Source organism: Drosophila pseudoobscura, chromosome 3, assembly GCF_009870125.1.
Source record: "Drosophila pseudoobscura strain MV-25-SWS-2005 chromosome 3, UCI_Dpse_MV25, whole genome shotgun sequence".
NCBI classification, from domain to species: Eukaryota; Metazoa; Arthropoda; class Insecta; order Diptera; family Drosophilidae; genus Drosophila; species Drosophila pseudoobscura.
This window is the reverse complement of record NC_046680.1, coordinates 15,579,751-15,595,613: the sequence shown is the minus strand read 5'-3', so window position 1 is coordinate 15,595,613 and position 15,863 is coordinate 15,579,751. Positions and strand designations below refer to the sequence as shown.

Here is a 15,863-nt window from a genome sequence, read left to right as displayed (position 1 = left end):
TCCGCAAAGTTAGTAGCGAAACAGATGCATCTTCCATCGTATTCACTGTTTGAATTCTCATTCATTAGGAGGTGAAGGCAACGCCAGAGTCAGAGCCAGAGCCACATCAATCACAGTTGAAAGGACGAATGTGCAGACAATAAATTTGAAAATAACTTGCAATAACTGTAATCAACACACTTGGCACCCCCTTGGCTCCCCCCTTGGCCCCCACGCTGCCGCTGAACGCGAAAACAATCATTCAAATTGCGCATACGCTCCGTGGTCACAGGTGCAATCCAACGTCAGGCATTAACCTGTCATGTTTCCCCTCTGATGTTAGAAATTATTGTGCATTTGTGTAAATCCGTGCCGCACGGGCGTGTCGCTGCCACTGCAGTCGTTGTAATTGATTGGAAAGCACCGAGGGGGGGAGGGGGAGGGGTACCTTAACAATCAGCCCATGCCCCATGCCCCATGCCCCATGCCCCCATGCCCCCATGCATCTGTATCTGTATCTGTGTCTGCCCCTCTGCCGTGCAATTTTTTAAAAGCTTTTGCAATATTTGCCGGCTACAATGTGGCAAGAGTTTTTGCGCGTATCTCGTGTTTAGCACTTGATATTTATTACCCGTCGAGTGCACTCAAATCACTTGCAGTTGTTGTTGGGTCATTGGTGGGGTCCGAGGTTGGTCAGCAAAAGTTTACCCCTTCAGTGTTTTGATAAGCATAATTGATGAGCATTCCGAGGGGGAGCAGCAGAGCTGCAGCTGCAGCTGGAGCTGGAGCTGAAGGCACAGAAACGCCATAAAATAAAGCCAAAAGCCATTTACGTTGCTGCCCCATGCCCAGGCCCAGTCCCAGGCCCAGGCGCCACTCTCCAGCTGCAGAAGAAGTATTTTTTCCACATATTTTATAGCACATTTGTGTATTGAGTGCAAGTGCTGAAAAAAGTTATCATCAATGGCTGCTGGGCGCTCGGCGCTCGACTCTCGGCTAGGAGTGCATCATCACGTTCATGCTGTATTTCACTCGCCCTTGCCGGCCCTCTGGCCGCCCCCCTTGCCTCCACACTTAGACGAAGGCCGGGCAAAAAGTGCAAGTATAAATATAATTTTATGTTCTGGGCATAATTAAAAAACTTACCCGCATACAAACGGCTCTGAGTGGCATAATGTACATGCACTTTATTATTTTAGCGTAAGATCGAAAGAGACGGCCACAGAGCAGCGCAGAGCGGAGCGAAAGAGACGGCCACAGAGCAGAGCAGAGCGGAGCGAAAGAGACGGCCGCAGAGCGGAGCGAGCGAGAAGGCAGCACAATTTGTTTGCCTAAAAAGCTGCAAATTTAATACGAATAATTTGCTGTTTATGAGAAACGAATTAACAAACTTGGGGATGAAGAGATGGAGATCCGATCCGGCCACCCTGGGGCCACCCCAGATGCCCCCTGCTCAAGGCTGGGCCCCGTCCACCTACAGATACTCATTCTGTGCGAGTGGAATCATTAATTTTAATGGTGCCTCGCATAGGAGCGGTACAACTAATGAGCGTCTCCTGGGTGCAGTGTCCTTGGGGACGACCTTGGCTTGCCACCGGGGGACTGGCCACCAGCGATACATGTGCTTCCGCCTGCTTCCGCCGTCTGGCTGACCAATTCGGAGTCGTTGAACTGCCCGTCCTCTGGGGTCATCCTCCTCCTCCTCCTCCCCTGCCGGCACGTGCTTGTTATGCAAACAAGCTGCCAGGAAGCCTTCGACATGCTGTACTTATAATTTGTTGCCAGCCAAATAAACAATGCCTGCATTCAGGGCCCGGACTCCAAAGGGTGGCATGCATCACACACACACACATACACACACACACACACACACACACGTGCATATGTACTGATACGCTTTGAATTTCCGCTTCCGGCCATTTTAATATTATAAGCGAAGGCATTTTGTGCTGTGCTCAGCAAAAGGAGCTCAGGCAAAGGAAAGGACCTGCAGCTGAAGCACCAGCTGACGGACATTGCATGTGGCAGGGACTGCTTGTGTGTGTGTGTGTGGCAGAGAGAGAGAGAGACGGGGCAGAGAGAGAGAGTATAAAACAAATGCTTATGCAAGCAAAGCGACAAAGAATTATGAAAAAATATTACCAACCGGGCATTTTTGCATCGTTTTTACATTTAAATTAATTGCCCGCCGGCCGTTTGTGTTTCATTTTCGGAATCGCCTCTTCCGTCCACCCATCCCCCGTCTCCTTCATCGCTTTAATCATCCTCCAGGATACGGAGAACTCCTCTCATAGATACTGCAGTCTTACATGCGCCTCCTGGGCTACGGCTACGGCTACGTCTACGGCTACGGCTACGACTACGGCTACGGCTACGGCTACGGCTACGGCTACGGCTACGGCTACGGCTACGGCTATGGCTACGGCTACGGCTACGTCTACGGCTACGGCTATGGCTACGTCTACGGCTACGGCTACGACTACGGCTACGGCTACGGCTACGGCTACGTCTACGGCTATGGCTACGGCTATGGCTACGTCTACGTCTACGGCTACGGCTACGGCTACGGCTACGGCTACGGCTATGGCTACGGCTACGGCTACGGCTATGGCTACGGCTACGGCTACGTCTACGGCTACGGCTATGGCTACGTCTACGTCTACGGCTACGGCTACGGCTACGGCTACGGCTACGGCTACGGCTACGGCTATGGCTACGGCTACGGCTACGTCTACGGCTACGTCTACGGCTATGGCTACGTCTACGTCTACGGCTACGACTACGGCTACGGCTACGGCTACGGCTATGGCAATGGCTACGGCTACGGCTACGGCTACGGCTATGGCTACGGCTACGTCTACGGCTACGTCTACGGCTATGGCTACGTCTACGTCTACGGCTACGACTACGGCTATGGCTACGACTACGGCTACGGCTACGTCTACGTCTACGTCTACGGCTACGGCTATGGCCACGGCTATGGCTACGACTATGGCTACGGCTATGGCTACGTCTACGGCCACGGCTATGGCTATGGCTACGGCTATGGCTACGGCTACGGCTACGTCTACGGCTATGGCTATGGCTACGGCTATGGCTATGGCTACGGCTATGGCTACGTCTACGGCCACAATATGGCTACGTCTACGTCTACGGCTACGACTACGGCTACGGCTACGGCTACGGCTACGGCTACGGCTACGGCTTCAGTTACGGCTACGTCTATGGCTACGGCTACGGCTACGTCTACGGCTACGGTCACGTCTACGACTACGGCTACGGCTACGGCTACGACTACGGCTACGGCTACGGCTATGGCTTCAGTTACGGCTACGTCTACGTCTATGGCTACGTCTACGGCTACTTCTAAGGCTACTTCTACGGTTTAATTGCCGGCGCGAACTTTGCTTTTATGTTTGACGGAAAAATTCACTTTGCCTTGATATCCGTCCAGCCCCTGCAGCCCCTGCGGCCCCTGCGGCCCCCAGCAAGGCGCTGCACTCACTTCGTTGAAGATTTATGGCCCCAGCCGCAGTCCCCGGCCCCTGCACCTGCCCCTGCCCCTGCCCCACTCGTATGTGGCACGTTGCTGAGGTGTTAAATTTTCCATTTGCATAATTGATACAGTCGGGGGGAGAGGAGGGGGTGCTGGAGGGCAGACCGAGTTCAAGTCACTGCCAAAGTGCTTAGCATGCTGATTTCTGAATTTCTGACCTATGTCGGATGTCCGCATGTCATTCCCATGGCATTCCCCGTCTTGGCAGGGCAGCTCCTCCCTGGGCTCCGTTTTCTTTGCCGCATAATTCAGATTTGCGCCATTATGGGCCACAAAACTTCCGCTCGACCCCGCTCGACCCGCTCTTAGCCTGGCGCCCACTCCCGCCTTGGCATGCGGCGAGTGCATAAATTTTGAGCCCAACTTTCTCTCACGTAGCAACTGCAGCACAGTCCGAGTCCTGGACATTGAGCTGCCTTCCTCCGCATTTGATTTAGTGTCGACTTGGAGCGGTTATTGCACTGTGCTAGGGGCTTGGGGCCTGGGAGAAAAGTTTTCTTTAGTTTGTGCATTGTTGGGCCCTGCCAAAAGAAACAAGGACGCAGGACTGCCAGATACTGTCGTAGCCAAAGTTTTCTCCCCCACACACCTGGGAGATGCACAAAAACGACGACAGCCGACAGCCGACAGCCGACAGGCATATCATTGAGAAATCAACCAATACGAATGGCTTAAAGCCACTCCACATGCGGGGCTTGTAGGGGTGGGGGGGGGGGGGGGGGGGGGGGGGCTGTGAGTCCACAAATTTGGCAAGATACCAGCGGTGCCATCGTCCACACAATTCATCATCTTGAGGGAGCCGCGAGGTTTATTTACGACCCTTCGGATTCGGGTGAACTGTTTAAGGATGGCCACTGTCCCCAGCGAGAGATCGTTCAGTCCCTGCCCTGGGAAATCTTCCGGTGCCCCGCCCACAGCCAAGCGACAGTCGCCTCATAAACTGAAGCGCCTCCATCTCCATCTCCATAAGCGTTCGCCGCAGAAGTGAGAAATTACGCTGAATGCCGAAAAGTATGCAATAAAAATTTTGTTCGTCTATCAGCAGCCAACTGGCGTACGAGGGGTGGGGCAGGGGGGGGCACAGGGGGGTAACTGGGACCAGTTATTAATCTCGAGTCGCCAAATGAGCCGCACTCGTCGGCATTTAGATGTCCGCTCTTGGGGCGCAAATAGAGCCCTAGATGGATGGCGGCAAACTCATTGCAACGGCATCGAGATCCACATCTCCCCGGGCAGGCGGCCCAGGACCTGCAGTGCCGGGCGCTGTGAAATTTAATTTGCCACTGATTGATGGCGAGCGATTTGGTGTAATGTCCCCAACGGACATGGCTGGGAGGTGCCTCTGGGAGGTGCCTGGGAGGAGCCTGGGAGGTGCCTGGGAGGAGCCTGGGCGGTGCCTCTGGGAGGAGCCTGGGAGCTGCCTGCTGGCCATTGTGCGCGCCATTTGACTTTTCAGTCGTTGGACTGATTGAATGCCTTTTTTTGGGTGGGTGGAGGAATGGGGGGGGGGGGGGGTCAAAAAGCGGAAAAAATTTATTTGCTTGTTCTGCTCATTGAATATTCCGAATATCGGCACACACACACACACACACACACATACACACATGCAGGCGTATCTTTTAATGAAATAAATTTCCAGGCTGCGCTTTTGTCTTGCCTCGCCCCTCGCCCCTCGCCCCTCGCCCCTCCCCCCTGCCCCCGTCACCCTCCTGCAAGGAGCATCTTAAAGTTTGCCAAGTTCTTGTCGATTCATTGAATGGCCGAGCACGAATTTATCTGCACTTTTGCAGCTTGTCCTTGTCCTTTGGGGACACATTTTTCTTTTTGATTATACTCCGAGCTAAGAAATTAGCTTGCACATTTCTTGGCAGTTTATGCACCGAAACAAAGGACTTGCCGTTCTTGGCAGATCCTTTTCGCTGCCCAGGCCAAAGTGGAATAATTGAGTTGCTGCCAAGGCGCCCCCCCCCCCCCCCCCCCCAGCCCCCTAGCCCCACGGACAGTGCCAAAAAAAACTTGCGAACGTATCGCAGGAAAATCTAAATTAAAAGAAGACACACAAAACACAAATCAAATGTCTGTCTACGGGATTTTGGGGGGGGGGTCCTGCAATGTCCTGTCTTATGCTCTTTATTGGCTTACGAATCCATCGAATATTCATGCGGCCCAGGCTCTCCATCAGATATTATTAATACATTCTCGATGGCCTTCTAGGAGCGGCAGGCTGGGAGGCAGTAAATACTCAAAAGAGATATGGGCTGCCAGCGCCAGGACGAAGCCTGCCAGGGCCTGGGAAATGCTGGGAAATAAAAGCTTGCTCCCTGGAGAAGTTCTTGTTGAATCCAATCCGAGCACAAACAAAAATTCAAAGGCACTGCCGTAAACTCTGGGGGGAGGGGGGGTGGTGGGTGTTAAGCTGAGTAAGAAATGTGATAAGCCGAGACAAGGAGCACTGTTTGTACTAATTGAGAGGCAGGTTGCCGCACGGCACGCTTTTTAAATAAAAAGGCACCACGAATGAATGACCCTCTACGACCCCCGCCCCCCGCCCCCCCCCCTACCATATGCACATGGCAAGGGGCGTGGCCAATCAAGGCTCTGTTTGCACGAGAAAAGGTGAAAGGTAAAGTTTTGAGCAGCTTTGTGGTTAGTTCTTTAACGAGCAGATGATTTCTGTGGGAGAAAATATTAGGCAGCCACCAACAGAGGCACCTTTTTTGGCAGTGCAGAGCAATGCATTCCCCCCACCCCCCCCCCACACACACACACACACACACACACAGAGATGGAGCTGAAGAGCTGGAGAGCTGGAGAGCTTCCTGCGGCACCAGCTTGCTATTTGCCAAGCAGTTTCAGATAGATAGATACATAGATAAAATTGAACTGGGATTTGGGGATTTCACAAAAGTAACTGAGCAAATTTCCGCAGCTAGTTGAGCTTTTGTGCACTGCTGGGTGGCTGTGGGGGCTGTGGGGCTCTCCAACAAGCAAATTGAATGCTGCATCGGCAACGCCATCAGCAGGAATCAACAGCAGCAGCAGCAGCAGCAGCAGCAGCGTTGGAGGCCACTGAAAGTTGGCTCCAAACTGGAGCCATGTGTGCACTTGTTAAGTGGCCAAAGTGCGTGCCATCAATTAAATACGGCCCCGACAGTGGCAGCGCGGAGGCAAACAACAGGAAATTCACACCGGAAAAGCAGCGACACACATCGCAGGGCGTCTTGGGGCGCCGCCAGGGACTGGGGGGACTCCGAATCGAGCCAAGAAACGTCCGTGAACCGTCCGCGAACCCGCTGGGGGGGGGCCACAGACAATGTGCAGTGCCGTTTATTAATAATGCATCCGTCCCAGCAAGTGCTTTCCTTTCATTTGGAGGAGGAGATGGAGGAGGAGCATCAGCTTAAATCCTCATTAGTGCTGATTTAAGGCTTTAAATTACATTCTGTTCCCCGAGGAGTGTTGCCCGAGGACATTAGAAAACAGAAAAAAGTCATGACCATCCGACAGGAGGCGACTTTAAAATCACGAGGACACGACTGTTGTGGCAGCCTCAAGGACAAGCACTCTCCAGGCACGCCAGGGACAGCGGACAGCGGACAACGGACAGCGGAGACCCCATCTTTCCGGCCCCAATACCACCCGGATATTGATCAATGGCGAGGGGCAGGGCCATGAATTATTGCGGCTCCTGCATTTGACATTTATGTGCTGGCCAGGTAGCAGATAGCAAGTATGTGGGCGTGGCCCCGGACAGCCACTAAAAAACGACTCAGATTTGAGGTAAAGACAGAGACAGAGGCAGAGACAGAGACAGACAAAGTTAAGTCCTTTCTCAAACTCCGCAAAACTTTCGCCTGGAACTGTGATAACTGTTGAAACTTTCGGAAACAGTTGGAAGCAGTCCATCTGCTAGTCCAGTGTCCACTCCACTGGAAGTTATTTGAAGAAAGGTAAAGAGATGGAATGAAACCGCCATGGATCCGCGGATTTCAAGACTTTGAGGGGCTTCTCTGGGAGCTTCCAGCCTGAGTTTGTAGATGATCAGTGGCACTCTTTTGGCACATCATTTAAGCTTCCACTTGGCCAGCCTTCCACTGGAATTTACTTGAAGAAACGACCGCTTTGGATCCTCAGATTGCCCGACTTTGAGGGGCTCTCAAGGACTCTTCTCTGGGAGCTTCCAGCCTGAGTTTGTAGATGATCAGTGGCTCTGTTTTGGCACACAATTTAAGCTTCCACTTGGCCAGCCTTCCACTGGAATTTACTTGAAGGAAATACCGCTTTGGATCCTCGGATTTGCCGACTTTGAGGGGGTCTAGCCTGGGCTCTTTCCTCTCTTCTACCAGGCACACTTTATCGATGATCAGTGCATCATTTAGGGCTCCACTCAGCTGAGAATGGCTTAGTTTCGGTTGAACGAATGCCAGCGATATTGTTATTTTCACTTGGCACGGCATTTCACACTCGGAAATTAGGCACAGACCGCAGCAAATCCTATTTTAGTTTTATTGTTCGCCCTGGAATGCCAGTATTTTGCCATTTCCGATGCGATTTAATATCATGTCAAACATAAGCCTTTTCACACACACACACACACACACACACACACACTGGCACACTGGCACACGCATGACAAATTGTTTATTTTGGCGTTTAAGTTCTTCCCCCTTTCCCCTCCCCCTTTCCCCTCCCCCACCCCCTCTTCTCTTCTTTTTTTGTTTAATACTTTGCATTTCACTTTTATTTCGGTTTCGGGGTTTAGTGAAAAATCAATTGAGCGATGGCAGCAATCAAAACCGTAAGCCACGAAACCAAAACCGCACATCAGTTGCGCCCCTCCCCCCCCCCTTGTTTGTTTTTGTGTACGCCCCTGTATGTGTGTGTGTGTCCGTGTGGGTGTGGTTGTGTCTGCTGTTTGCGCTGCGACTTAAATCGCCTTTGACAGGCTTTTGAAATATACGATTTTTATTAAATTTAACATTTTTGTGTAAACAGAACCCCCTACCGCCCCCCGCCCCCGCGACCCCTCACCACAATTCTATGCGGGGGTTCAACTATCTCTAATCCGACGGGAAAGGGGCTTGGTTTTTGGACACCCACCAGTGCCTTGGCCTGCAATCAAAAGCGAAATTAATTACGCACTTTCGGTTTCTACTCCCCACTCCCCCCTACCCCCCTTCCCCACTCAGTTTTGTGCATTTCTCTCATACACTGGAAGGGGGGGAGGGAGGCCCATTTGCATTGGGTTTTTTTTTCACTTTTTTTATTGTCTTTTCGGTCGCATTTGAGTTTCGTTTTCTGTTTTCTGTTTTTTTCTTGTAACAAATTACGTGCAACTATTTTCGAAGGAAAAAGAACTTGAATGCGTTCCAAGCGGCAAATTACGAAGGGGGAACTTTGCGAGTTGCTGCTGCGACCGCAACTCTACATTTATACCCGATACATAGTCGGATACAGATCTAACAGGAGTAAGGATACCAAATTTGGTTGCTCTAGCCTTTTTGTCTTATGCGGGGGCGGAAGGGGGTGTGGCGAAATTTGGAAACAAACTCGTCAAGGTCCGATATCACAGGAGTGTGGATACCAAGTTTGGTTGCTCTACCTCGAGTAGTCTCTGAGATCTTGGAACTCATATTTTGAAACCTGTGTGTTAGAGCGAGACAGAGCGAGAGAGAATGAAATTGTTTTCTTGATTCTGGCTATAATAATTATACGATCTGGTTCAGATTTTGCACTCCAGAAGATATAGTCATTCTCTACGATTCGGCGTTTTCTTTTTTTTCGTATCTTTGATTTGGTGGATGCCACAGATTTTCGCCCTTTGTGGGGGCGGAAGTGGGCGGGGCAAAGTTTTGAAATATACTTGTAACAGTGACATATCACTGAAGTTTGGATACAAAATGTCGTTGCTCTTTGAGCACTAGGCGCTAATAGGGAGTGGCTTTTGACTCGGCTTTTGATGCTGATCAAGAATATATATACTTTATGGGGTCGGAAACGCTTCCTTCTGGATGTTACACACCCATTTTGAGTATCGGGTGTAAAAAGTGAAAAACGTTAGGGGAAAAATGGCCAAAAATTAGATGGGCATATTGCCTGGGGAATGCAATTTCAGGGGAAGTTGACCCAGATCCGCCAGAGTTGAATGAACCCCAGCTGGGAGAGAGGATTTCCTGCGGCTTTGGCTTTGATCTAATAAGCCCGTTGTGCAGGTTTTCCATTTATTTTCGCTAAGCCCAAAACAAGTTCTGTGCTTTTTGAAGAACTTGTCGGAAAAGCCCTGGTCCCGGCCCTGGCCCTGGCCCGTACGTACTTCACATTAATTTCACTTTCTTTCGCACACACAGAGAGAAGAGAATCGACTTTAATGATATAGTGGGGCGGTGGGGGGGGGCGTTGGGGCTGGGGGGGGGAACAAGTTTGATATCACAATAATTAGTCACGTAGCTGTTATGCTTGTTTTAATGTGACTGCGAACGCGTTCATAATGCTCCATTATGAATGAGTGTGTGGCATGTGGCAGGGCATGGGGCACAGCAGCTGCAAATGTTATAAAATAAACAAATTATAAAAGAGGAGAAGGAGGAGGAGGAAGCGCCGAAGATTTCGCTGTGGCCTGCCAATAACTTGTAATTAACGTTATTGCCACACGGCGGCCATTAGGGGCACTGCCTGCACTGGAGGCTTGCGGTAAGAACAGTTGCCCAAAGGTTGCCCCCAGCCACAATTCGCACCCTCAAAAGCGGTCCAACGAATCTGTGTACCGCTCTTGTGGCTTTATTTAAATTTATTTTATCATCATAATTACGCGCGTATCCAGAACAATGGGCGAGCCGTTGATGTGGGAACTGTTTTCGGCTAACTAGACGGGGAAAAGATTACTTAGATTGTATCCACCAGATACACGGTCTGCCGGCGAGGCAGAACTTTCACGAAAGTTCACAGACCACAGACCACGCTGCCAGCTTCGCCTCGAACGTGAACGTGAACGTGCTACATGCTACATGCTACGTGAGACGCATGCGTCCGTGGCTCTGACTCAGACTTTGAGTCGAGTTCGGTTCGAAAGTAAAATTAGCAGAGGCGTGAAAATTATTCAGCTCTCGAGGCGTTCAGAAGATGGAGCTGAAGATGGAGCCTGCCCCTGCGACAGGCACGTAATCTGTGTCGCTGCTCTGAAGAACTGTGCTCTGACCTTGCGCTAGAAAATCCGTTCGAGGGGAAACTCGCTGAAAAGCAAAGGGGGGAGGAGGTGGAGGTGGAGGTGGAGGCGGGGGTGGAGGCTGCAGCCTGCCGCTGACGAATGCCTTTGTGGCATTGCTTTTCGAATGGGCGAAAGCTGAATGCCGTTTTGGTTATTTTCACCCACGACAGCGGCGGCAGACGGTGGCAGACGACGCTCGTCAAATGTAGTTTAAGCAATGAAAGCGCTCAGTTGGCTGGCCATTTATCAAAAGGCTGCAATTGAAATGCTCGGCGCACAGTTGGCTTAGAAATCTGCTCACCGCTGCCGTTCAACAGAGAAAAATATCTGCCACGGGAAGGTGGCAGGGCAGGTGGAAGGTGGCAGGTGGCTGGTGGCAGGGCCGCCCTTTGCACAGGGGAATACAAAAATCTCCCGAGTCAATTTCCACGCGGGGCACGAGAGATGGAGCCAAACATTTGGCCACTAAAGTAGTGAAATAATTTCCGTTAATCGAAAGTTGCGACGCACGTTTAAGTTGGCCAAAACGAAACGGCAGCCAAACGACACAAAGACACACAACGAAAAAAAAAAAAAGCCAAACGACACGCTGCGCTCATAAAAACACAATAAAAAAGTGACATTTTGGCCAAAAGCTATTCGCATAAACGGAGACAGGGCGGGGCGGCAGGAGGGGCAGGGGCAGGGGCAGGGCAAATCAAATCACAGCCAAAGTGGAAAACAACAATGCGGCAGCAGCATTATTGACAATTTACGTGGACTTGACTCTGACACTCGGACAAACAGACAAAAAGACAAACAGACATTCGGACATTCGGACATTCGGACACAGAAACACTGTTTCGGGCAGTTTTTTCGGTGCTTTTTTTTCCGACCAAAAGCCCATCCTTCCGAGCCACCGTTCAAACTGCTCTCGGCTGTTGCTCTTCGCTGTTGACTGTTGATTGTTGGTGTCTCCTCCCACACGCAACGTGCAAATAAATTCGAGAGTACGTGAGCGAGTGTGAGCCGAAGAAAAGTGCTTTATAAGAGCCACTCCATCAAATCAAACAACAACAACAACAAAAACAAACAAAAAACCAGCCGACTCAACAAAACGAAAGTAGTTTGTTCTAAGCGTAACGCTATTAAAATTGATGGCCGAATGAAAACATAATTACATGGCCCGCAAGCAGACGGGGTGGGGAAATTGAAGCGAGGGGAAACGGCCGAGACTCTACATTCGTACCCGACTCCCGCTCTCTGAGATCTAGCCTCTCATCGGCTGTGGATTCTGATGCTTTCTGGGGCTGGAAACGCTTCCTTCTGGGACCACATATCCAATACCAATACACCCCACTACGCTCTGAGTATCGGGTATAAAAATAATAGATACAAACTATACAAGCATCAAGACATGAAAACATTCAATATCTGCGATTATTTGTTCACTTGTCAAATCCAGAAAACAAATAAGTATGGGCATGGGTATATGTTGGACATGGGACAACAAATTAAATGCAAGAATCAGTTGGTTCACCTTAAAAGTATTATTTTGCTATGAAATCGTAAGCAGAACAGAATGTCGAGTCGCACCATAGTGATAATACTTATATTGGGGAAAACATTCTCTTTTCTCACTTACCCAAAATCTTTCCATTCTCGATTCTGCCGAACGGTAAATCGACGACTCCGAAGTCGCGGCAAAACCGCAAACGAAACGCACAAAATGATTTCCAATAAGAGCACAAATTTTAGGCATTCATTTATTAATATGAGGTGAGGCACTAAGCAGGAGAGAGTCAGATCAGCAGATCATTGGGAGTGCCTCACCCTACTATGAACTTCACTTGGAACGAGAGAGAGCACTCATTCCTTTTTGATTCTCTTCTTCACTGCACTTCGACGCCATGGAGTGGGAAAGGGACAAAACTTGACGAATTTGCAAGCACGCACACACACACACACACATTGCTGGAACTCACGCGATAGAACGAAACAAAAATCGAAACCACGAAACAATTGCAAATTTCAGATATTAACACATGAAAAAAGAGTTTATGCCAAATAATAATATATTATTTTTCTTATTTATATAAAATATATGAAAAACATACACGTACATATATCACACATTGTTGCACTTTTCCTTCGACGAGCAGCATTTTTTCTGCCATTTTTCCATTTTCTTCACCCCCGACCTTGATCAACAACTTAATATTTCCTTAAACACACATTTTCTTATAGTAAAACACTTTTTTTTGTACACCAAACTTCACTACACACTTGCGCGACATTTTTCCAATTTGATTTTCACGGATTGAAACGCGGAGCTGACTTGCGTTCATTCTTCCTATTTGCTCTCTTCCACGCTCAATTCGGGTACTTTTGCGAAAACGAAACGAAAAAGAAGCCAAACAACAAAATAGTAACACATTTTTAATTTTTACACATGAAAAAAAATATAGAATAATAATATGCTTTTCTACATTACATATGTATGTATGTATGTATGTATGTACATATCAGATATATGTATCACAGATTGCCTCTTTTTTACTTAGTCGTGCTGCATTTTTGCCGCCTTTTTGCCTCTTTTGCGCCCCCGCCCTTTAGACAACACAATTTCTTGCACTAAAACACACATTTTTATAAATTCACTGCATCACTACACTAAACTTCACTTCACACAACTGTGCGACAATTTTCCCGATGGATTTCTCACCATTTTCCGGATTTTCACGGATTGAAACACGGAGTTGACTTGCGAGGGCACGCTTCGACCGGGTGAAAAGATTTGAGTGAGAGCGGGGAAAATGCGCTCATTCTTCGATCTCCTGCTCCTCTTTCTAATTGCTCTCTCTCAAACACGCCCTTACCTGCACTACTGAGAGCGTTAGATGCGTGTAGTGAGCAAAAAATTTCCGAAAAGAGAGCGCGTTGGACTCTCGGACCACCTTGCATAAGTACATCATGCTCCTTGTCTTCATCCTCTGATTCTGCAAAGAGAACTCAAAAGAGTATGGGAATGGGAGGGAGATGGAGAGAGTAGTGGGTGAATTACAGTGCCCGTTGTAGGTGCAGAGAGCATAATGAAATTATCTAATTTAATTAAATTAATTGATCTCCCTTTGCAGTAACAGAAAAAGAAGACAAGGATTAGATATAATAATTAGCAAAAGTACCCGAAGCGAGCATGGTAGTGAGAGCAATTGGAAAGAGGAGCGGAGGGCATAGAATGAGCGCATTTGCACCACTCTCACTCAAATTTATTCACCCGCTCAAAAGGTGCGTTCGATATGAAAAAATCGCCGTTTGTGAAGTTTGCTCATAAAAAAGTATTTAAATGCAAGAAAATGTGTCTTTTGTGCAATAATAATGTGTTTGATTAAAGGCGGGGGCGCAAAAAAGCCAAAATGACGACAAAAATGCAGCTAGTGGAAGGAAAAAAGTGATGTATACATATTTGTATGTGTATGTATATGCATGTGCAGAAAAACATATTATCTGGCATAAACTATTTTTTTCATGTGTAAATATCTAGATTGTTTTGTTGCTCCGTTTGTTCCCTTTTGTCGTTCCGTTTTTCATTTTCGCAAAAGCAGCTGAAGACGGAGTGCGAGAGAAAACAATAAGAAAGAGGAGCAGGAGATCGAAGAATGAGCGCATTTTCCCCGCTCTCATTCAAATTTTTTCACCCGGTCGAAGCGTGCCCTCGCCAGTCAGCTCCGCGTTTTAATCCGTGAAAATCCGGAAAATGGTGAGAAATCCATCGGGAAAATTGTCGCACAGTTGTGTGAAGTGAAGTTTAGTGTAGTGATGCAGTGAATTTATAAAAAAGTGTGTTTAAGTGCAAAAGAGGCAAAAAGGCGGCAAAAATGCAGCACGACTAAGGAAAAAAGCAGCAATCTGTGATATATCTGATATGTACATACATACATATGTACATATGTAATGTAGAAACGCATATTATTATTCTATATTTTTTTTCATGTGTAAAAATTAAAAATGTGTTACTATTTTGTTGTTTGGCTTCTTTTTCGTTTCGTTTTCGCAAAAGTACCCGAATTGAGCGTGGGAGAGAGCAAATAGGAAGAATGAACGCAAGTCAGCTCCGCGTTTCAATCCGTGAAAATCAAATTGGAAAAATGTTGCGCAAGTGTGTAGTGAAGTTTGGTGTACAAAAAAAGTGTTTTACTGCTAGAAAATGTGTGTTAAAAAGGCAAAATGAAGACAAAAATGCAGTTCGGCAAAGGAAAAGTGTTGCAATGTGTGAAATATTTCTATGTGTTTTATATATTTGATATACATATTTGTAGAAAAACATATTATTTGGCACAAATTAATTTTTTTCATGTGTAAATATGTTTAATTGTTTCGTTGTCCCGTTATTTTTTTCGTTTCATCGCGTGAGTTCCAGCAATGTGTGTGTGTGCGTGTGCGTGCTTGCAAATTCGTCAAGTCTTGTCCCTTTCCCACTCCATGGCGTCGAAGTGCAGTGAAGAAGAGAATCAAAAAGGAATGTGTGCTCTCTCTCGTTCCAAGTGAAGTTCATAACAGGGTGAGGCGGGACTCCCAATGCTGCTGATCTGACTCTCTCCCTCTTCGTGTGTTCACACGAACTTCCGCCCTCTTGTGCCTCACCTCATATGAATAAATGAATGCCTAAAATTTGTGCTCTTATTCGAAATCATTTTGTGTGTTTCGTCTACGATTTTGGTGCTGTTTCTCTGTAATCCGAGCAAGATTATGGGTAAGTGAGAAAAGAAACGAGACTTTTATTTTCTTTGTGAATATACTGATGCTGTTCAATATTATATGTATATGAAATATAGCCCTATAGACCAGAAAAATGGAGAAGTCAGGTTGGAGGAAAGCCACTACATTTTGTATAGGGAACATATAAAAGTATCATGGGTGCAAAAATATGATAATATTTTAAAGTGCAGCTTTTCCTTCCACTCCTCACTCCCCACTTTCCTCGCCATTTCTTCCACCATCTTTCCTCTCTTTTCTTCCCAACGAATATAGTGGAAAAAACCCAGGGTATCCCCCTTGTTGGGACTGCCACTTGCTTAATAATTTTGTTGCCTCCGTCGAGTGCGATTTTTTATTAATTTTGTGTGTGTTTCTGGGTCAATTCCG

At 48.0% G+C, this 15,863-nt stretch overlaps 2 protein-coding genes across 2 annotated transcripts in view; one reads left to right on the top strand and one right to left on the bottom strand.

The window, feature by feature from the left end:
* Nucleotides 1-7,444: 7,444 nt before the first annotated feature.
* On the bottom strand, nt 7,445-8,360 carry LOC117183529 (uncharacterized). The gene is made up of 3 exons (XM_033377585.1): nt 8,257-8,360; nt 8,145-8,206; nt 7,445-7,464 (listed from the first exon to the last, which is right to left on the bottom strand). The coding sequence occupies exons 1-3, from the start codon at nt 8,358-8,360 to the stop codon at nt 7,445-7,447; spliced, it is 186 nt and encodes a 61-aa protein (XP_033233476.1).
* Nucleotides 8,361-15,346: 6,986 nt separating this feature from the next.
* LOC4804835 (mucin-2) overlaps nt 15,347-15,863 on the top strand; it is a 30,517-nt gene continuing 30,000 nt past the window's right edge. The window contains exon 1 of the mRNA XM_033378109.1: nt 15,347-15,471. The gene's annotated coding sequence lies outside the window, so the exon portion shown is untranslated. The remainder of the gene's footprint in view (nt 15,472-15,863) is intronic.